This window comes from Mobula hypostoma, chromosome 6 (assembly GCF_963921235.1).
Source record: "Mobula hypostoma chromosome 6, sMobHyp1.1, whole genome shotgun sequence".
NCBI lineage: Eukaryota > Metazoa > Chordata > Chondrichthyes > Myliobatiformes > Myliobatidae > Mobula > Mobula hypostoma.
The window spans coordinates 24,022,090-24,029,714 of record NC_086102.1 but is presented as its reverse complement, the minus strand read 5'-3'; the positions used below and the strand labels follow the sequence as shown (position 1 = coordinate 24,029,714).

Genomic DNA, 7,625 nt, shown 5'->3' with positions numbered 1-7,625 from the left:
GAATGCAAGCAGGCTTTTTCCACTGAGGCAAGGAGACAAAAAAACCAGAGGATATGGGTTAAGAGTGAGGAGGGAAAAGTTTAAAGGGAACATTAGGGGGGGCTTCTTCACACAGAGAGTGGTGGGAGTGTGGAATGAGCTGCTAGATGAGGTGGTAAATGCGGGTTCTTTTTTAACATTTAAGAATAAATTGGACAGATACATGGATGGGAGGTGTATGGAGGGATATGGTCCGTGTGCAGGTCAGTGGGACTAGACAGAAAATGGTTCGTCACGGCCAAGAAGGGCGAAAAGGCCTGTTTCTGTGCTGTAGTATTTTCTATGGTTCTATGGTTGATTGTCTGAGATAGATACAGCACAGAACAGGCCCTTCAGGCCCTTTGAGCTGCGCCGACGAGCAATCCCCTGATTTTTAACACTAACCTTATCATGAGCAATTTCAAATGATTAACTAACCTACCAACTGGTACGTCTTTGGACTGTGGAAGGAAACCCACATGATCATGGGGAGAACATTTAAACTCCTTGCGGGCAGTGTCAGGAATTGAACCTGGTTCACTGGTGCTGTAAAGCGTTGTACTGCCCGAGCGTTCACCCTAACTGCAGAACAACCTGAGGGAAGGTACATTCCGATCCAGGTTTCTTTCATAGATGCACACGTTATGATCATTGGTGAACAGAGTTTAGTGGGCCTCAATTTCGAAAAGAGAAAATGGTTATGTTATTGTGTTACATGCAGTGATTGGCAGCTATGATATTATCTCAGCAATGCATTTAACCCTGGGTAGAATTGTGTGGTACTTTAGCAGATTGCAGGCTTATGTAACATTTAATTACTAATAACTTGTAATTAGATTGGGAGCTGAGGAGCTGATATTCCTACTCGTGGGTTCTTCTGACACAGAAGAGTTACTGCTTGTGTTTGGCAGAATGGACATTTGCCAGTGGCAAGGGGTCCAGATGGACTAAATTTTACCTTTCCCTCTGTTTGCACAAATGTTAACTTTATTTTGTCAAGTTATGCATAATTTATGTTAATTTTATGCCAATTTACACTTGTCTTGTTTGTAATGTACTGTGCTACTGCAGAAGAAAGCTCTGGAAACCTATGAAAATAAACTTGAACTTAAGAGAGCTGAACACCAGGCTGTGCAGCATGGACACTAACGTACACAAGTGGACGGACACAGGCGCGTCCCAGTGGTACTCTCAGGCAGAGGAACAGGCTCAATTCAGATGTCCTTACCCCTGTCTTCACCTCTCCTGGCCTCCCTTCCCTGCGGTCACTCTTGGTCTCTACAGGCAGACAGGTTGACGAAGATGTATTCATCCTCAGCCTGGAGGCGCCAATTGGCTCCAGACCTTCGGGCAGCTGACCGAACACTTACCTGAGGTTCCCAGCGGAACTGTATGCTGGAATTTTTGTCCCCCACCCCCCCACCCCCCAGGGCTGGAGAGTGAGGGAGAGTACGGGGAGCAGAGCAAGGTATCAAAAGGAGAAAGTGGTAAGCACACAAGTGGGTTGGAGTGAGGGTGCCTGAGGGGACGTTAGACGATTGGTTGAAGGCGAGGAGGCAGTGATGAGGAGACTCAGGGGCATTAAAGCTGCTGGATGTGATCCAGGTTTGAGTGGTACCACGGCACCACTGGAAGAGCTCTGTTTTCGTGACCCGTGTTTGATCCCAACCTCCAGGCTGTCTGTGCGGAGTTTGCCTGTTCCTGTGTGTTCTTCCTCAGGATGCTCTGGTTTCCTTACACACTCCACAGGCGTGCAGGTTGGTACTCTAACTGGACACTGGATCGTTCCTTGTGTGGAGGTGGACAGTCAAACCTACTGGGAATAAGGTAGCATTCGGGTAGTTGGGACCTTGATGGCCAGGATGGATTTGGAGGGCTGGAGGGCCCGCTTTTGCACCGATATCATTAACATACACATTTCATCTCCCATCCTTTGGGAGACACTGACAACATTCAGAAAACCTGGTCAAGACAACCTGTGCATGCACGTGTGTGGCCGAGTCGGGGGTGTTCAAGGCTAAATCGATGGAACCCTTTGTGATGTCATGCTGATGACAACACATAAATACACAAAGCTGTAGGTCATCCATTGTTTTTCATTAATAGAAACAATTGTTGTCCAACATTTTTCCACTGACCATGCCTCATTAAATCATGCAAGTGATCTACCAACTCTGTTCAGGTTTCCCCAGGAGGAATGGTTTCCTGACCCTGGTCTGCAGATGATGGCGATTAGACTTATCAGGCACTGCTCAGATACAAAACTGGATGTCAAATGGGCACAGATTGCTCGGCTGTGGTTATCCTGCCTGCTATCGGAGACGGGCTCCAGCACACGGAAACTGTGCACTGATCAACAGTTTGAAAGGAGTTAGTATTCGAAGACTCTTAAGTGTCCTTCCATATGGATCACTGAAACTTAGGATGTAACTCTGGCAAGGAATTTGGAAAGCAAATAATAGCATGCCCTCTATTGCATGTGCATTTCATGGCATAGACCACAAGGCAGATGAGCAGAATTAGGCCATTCAGCCCATCAATTCTCTGCCATTCTATCATGGCTAAATTATTATTCCTCTCAACCCCATTATCCCGCCTTCTCCCTGTAACCTTTGACACCCTTACGGATCAAGGGCTCCTATACAATATAGGACTCTGGTAACAGTGTATTTGGAAGTCTGGCCTTGCTATCTATTATGAGATATAAGGAATGAAGCAGAGGGTTGCCACATTGATTGCTGGGATGGTGGGTTTGTCATATGGGATGAGACTGAGCAGGCTGGCGCTCTACGCCCTTTCGACCAAAGACAGCTGATCACACGTACACACATTGCTGTTATATGGTTTGAAAAAGTGAATTTGGAACTGCTAATTTCCCCTTCTGGGGAGATCATAGACTCAAAATAAAGGTTTAGCTATTCAGAACCGAATGGAGAAAACAATATCTTCACCCAGATGGTAGTGAGTATGAAGTGGAGGCTTGGAAACTGAAAATATTTAAGTCAATATTCAAAAATCTTTTCATTTCTAATAAAATGAAGGGGCAAGGGTTTAGCACTGAAAAATGAGGTAGAAAATAAATCTACTCAATGGTGCAGTAGCTGCAAGGGGCTGATTGGTCCTTTCTTGCCTCTTCAGACATGGACTTTATCCATTGTCCTCTTCATCTGGAAGACTGAAGGCTAATCCTCACTTCCATCTTCAAGTGAGAGAGACTTGTAAAGGAACAGCAACAAACTTAGCATAGTGGTTGGCACCCAGGGCTTACAGTACCAGCGACTTGGGTTCAATTCCTGCTGGTCTCTGTAAGGTGTTTGTACATTCTGCCTGTGACTGCAAGGGTTTCCTCCAGGTGCTCCGGTTTCCTCCCATGGTCCAGTTTGTATTGGTTATAAAATTAGTTGGCCATTGTAAATTGTCCCATGATTATGCTAGGGTTAAATTGGGGATTGTTGGGTTGTGCGGCTTGAAGACCCAGAAGGGCTGATTCCACACTGTATCTCAAAAGTGGCACCTTTCATGATCTCAGGACTTCATGTGTGTTTAACAGACCACCTGCCTCAGTTATCACTGCAAGATCCTTAGCAATAGAGCCAGCAGCAGTAGCTGTGTGCTTTAATTTAACAAGTATAAGCACAGTCTCTGTTGTAATGTAGGAAATCTGCAGCCAGCCCCCACAATAGTGGCGTAATAATGACTACATAATGTGCTTTAGTGATGTCGGTTCAGAGAAACACTGTGGATAATTCATTTGCTCATCTTCAAGTTTAAACTTGCTGGAACCAGGTATGTCCACCTTGAAAGGGAACACAGACTCTTAAGTTAATGCCTCAGTAAAAGACCATACCTGTGACAGCACCCTTGAGGACAGGAGACCAGATAGTATTTGATGCTAAAACAAGCCTGAACACATGACTGTCAGAGAACATAAATCAATAGAGCCAAGTACAGGCCCTTCAGCCCACAATGCCAACCTTTTAATCCACTCCAAGATCCATTTAAACCTACACTCCCACATACTTCTCCATTTTCCTTTCATCCATGTGCCTATCTTAAGTTTCCCTTATGTATGTTTCTGCCACCACCTCTACACATTTCCAAATCTGTGTAAATATTTGACATCCCGTCCTTATACTTCCCTCCAGTCACCTTGAAGTTATACCCTCTATATTAGCCCTTCTGCTCTTCCATCATTCTGTACGATTATTAACATATAATGCGAAAGGTAGTGGACCCAACCACAACCCCTGCAGAACATCACTAGTTACCGGCAGCCAATCAGAAATAGTTCGCTTTATTAATAGTCTTCGTCTTCTGCCAAGATGAATGCATACTGTTGCATGCTCAAGGAGATCTGTTTTTGTGTGAGTTTGGAGGTCACCTGATGTGATTTTCCCGCCGGCGTGAGGTCACGTGATGACATGTGCCCTGTGACTATATAGGGGTCGACTCAGGTGACGCGGTAGCATTTTGCGTTTGTAGATTTCCAGGTAGAAGGTGTTGTGCCTCTGTTTCTGTTGTGTGTTTGTTTTTGTGACGCAGTTTCATTTTTAAAACGGAAGGTGCGTTCTCTTACAAGATTTGTATCATTGAACTGGAAATTTGTGGCTGGAAGTGCCAATTTAGTCAATTCTGACAGTTTTGAAGGGAGAGTGAAGAATTCGTCGAAGTGAAGGATCGAGAGAAGTCGGCATTGTTTGGGCAGTTTAATAAAGGATCAACCTTATTGAGTCTTCGTTGAAGAGAAGCTGCATTGAGATAGCTCTTGTAAAAGCGCAATGAGTTCATGCAAAGGCTCTCTTTCTCTAAAAGGAATTTAAGGTCAGTCGATTTAAACTGTTTATTTTCGGCATCGGGAATCCTGTGGACAGAACCGGCAGTAAAGGTGCGTTGGTGAATAAATCGTTCTCCAGAGAAGTCTCTCCAAATTGAACGTGTAAATCTGTTGGACTTTTGAAGTTATCACTTTAAGAACTGTATCTGACTGTATCTCTTTAAGAACCGTTTCCGTATTTAATGCTTGAAGAACCAGAGCCGAGTGGAGTTGATGAACGGCTGCGTACCTGTTTAACCTCCGGTTAAAGTTATCCTTTGTTTTTTTTTCCCTCATCGTTTATATGTGTTTAATAAATGTTTGGTTGTTTTTATAAAACCTGTCTCGATTAATATTCATTGTTGCCAGTTACGTAACAATATCCAGAGGCAGAAGTTGCATGTCTTAAAAAAACTCCGCCTTCAGTAAATTCCCACTCATGAATTACTGAAACTACCAACGAATAGATAAAAAAATAATTTTGCAAGAATGTAATTTCTAAAGTTTGCCTCTTTAATCTTTATATGTTTTATAAATGCAAAGTAATTCAAATTCTCCCACTTATGAAATCTACCCTAAATTTAATATGAACAAAATAAAAATCACTGACAGCATTTTTATTTAAGATTTAGAAAACCCTGGAGTTTTACTCGATTTAATTTCTATTATGTTAAAGTGACTGGTTTGCCCCTTACGTAATCCCAAGGTGGCTCTGCTGTAGTAGAATGAACATTATAGTATTTTATAAACCTTTTAATAATCTTTGAAAAATTGCAGAGCTGGACATCAGAGTAAGAGGTTTCATATTTAAAAATAAAGTTACCACAGTGTGCTGCGTAATACTGTGTAGATATATCCTTCAAAGATCGAAAGCATTTTAAGGTGTCTCATTTCCACAATAGTATTTCTCTTCCCAAAAACACTTCAAAATTGTGTTCGTAAGGAGAACAAGAAGAAATGTGTTTTTAAAGTTGTTAATTTCACACTTAGTTAATGCTAGACTTGAATAAGAACTCATATCAACCTTGCTGAAAATCCCGAAGTTGGACAAAAGTTCGACTGATGATTAAGTCATTCAAAGGCAGACATGGCTAGGCTACACTCAGTCATCCCGATCTCCCATTCAAAGTGGCAAGGGTTGACTAGATGCTAAAGAGGCATTCAGGGAACAGTTTTTACCCGAGGACTGAAAAACAGTTCAAAGCTATTTCACATCACAAATCCGTCTCTCACATAACCATAGGATTGGTCTGTCATCTTGGGCAGGACATGAAGAAATTCCCCCATTCCATTCACCGCCACCCACAACTATCCCTCTCTATCAGCTACATAGATGTTTAGAATCTGTGGCATCTTGCAAACTGCTATCAACATTAGCATTGCTCTGACAGAAGCTATCTGTAGTCATAGTCTGGGGGTTGAATGGGGTACCCTCTTAATTGCTGCAATTATGTAAAGTGTTTGATAATGTTAAACCCTGAAAAGCTACTTTAAAAATAAGACCACGAAATTGACAATTGACAATGTTGATCTTGACCATAAAAGTATGATCAGGAAACCATTTGTACACACAAGAGAAACTGTACAGTATTTGGAACAGAAATAACTCGGGCAGTTTAAGGCTGCAATTCTGCGTGTGGACACCAGATGGCACCAGAACCTAAGGAGTGTTGTAAAATGTTTCTGCTGGACTACGTGACTGAATTGCAGCCTTGATCTGCTTAGGAACCGAATGGGTGTACAAGTATATGGATTAACAAACAGTGGTAAAACAGAAACTACGAGGCAGTCCTGGGAAAATCACAGACAATTATGGTCAGGCTGAAAAATGCACGAGGTGGAGGTGCCTAGTAAAACAGCCCACTCAATGGGTTGCTTTAAAGTGTCAAGAGATCAGCATTAAAATATTGGCTAACCTTGGTGGTTGATGGTAAGAATCACCTTCAAGTAAAAAAACACATTTATTCCAAAACTGAAAATAGATGCATGCCTAACAATATCTTTCATCCATTCTTATTCCGTGTTGTGGACAGGAATTCTGGTGGCATTGGCACTTTGTGTAGCTCGGTCCCTTGCGATGTCATAAGGCAGGGGACAATGATATTGCACATTGAGGATCCACCCATAATCTCATGTTATGTAACTCCTCCTTCAATTCTCCCCTTAAAAAAAACCCTACCCATATCCTTTATAATGAGAGAGGAAACACCAAAATCTACACAAAATGCCTGCTTCCAGCATGCATCTCATTCAGTGGATCCAGTCAAAAGGCAGTTTGGACAACTGACTGGTGTAGAGTAAAGCTTAGTCTATTGTGATCTGCTTTATGGGGCAATACATGTCAACATCAGCACATAAGCTTCAATTTCTACCACCACACACATTAGTCATCTATGAACATTTTTAAACCACCAGCATTGTTTGTTGGACACCAGGCCACACATTAGTGCAAATCCCACATAGCACCTGCTTGAAAGTGCTCTGCCTATGAAGTGTGTGGCGCTACTTCCAACGGTGCTGGACCAGCGAGGAGTCGTCAGTGAGGCCGTTGGTGTGGCGCTGGTTACAGGGGAAAAGCAGCAGGATGATGGAAACGAGCAGAGTAAGGCCACACAGTGTGATGAGAGAGGACGAGATGATCCAGAGAGTCTGCTCTGTCCTATGCCTTTCCCTGAAGCAGTTGCTTGACATGTCAGTCGCTGAGAACGGGCCAGCAATTTCAGACACCGGGGAACCATCAACAACTGCAAGTAGACAAGAAAGAAATCTACTTTAGCATTCAGTGACTTAACTC

The 7,625-nt window shown here is 43.0% G+C and overlaps 1 protein-coding gene across 1 annotated transcript in view; it reads right to left on the bottom strand.

Annotated features, from left to right (window-relative positions):
* Positions 1-5,319: 5,319 nt before the first annotated feature.
* The window catches only part of bace2 (beta-secretase 2), a 70,262-nt gene continuing 67,956 nt past the window's right edge, over positions 5,320-7,625 (bottom strand). The window contains exon 9 of the mRNA XM_063050414.1: positions 5,320-7,575. Coding sequence (XP_062906484.1) covers positions 7,334-7,575 — 242 coding nt within the window. The 3' untranslated portion in view covers positions 5,320-7,333. The remainder of the gene's footprint in view (positions 7,576-7,625) is intronic.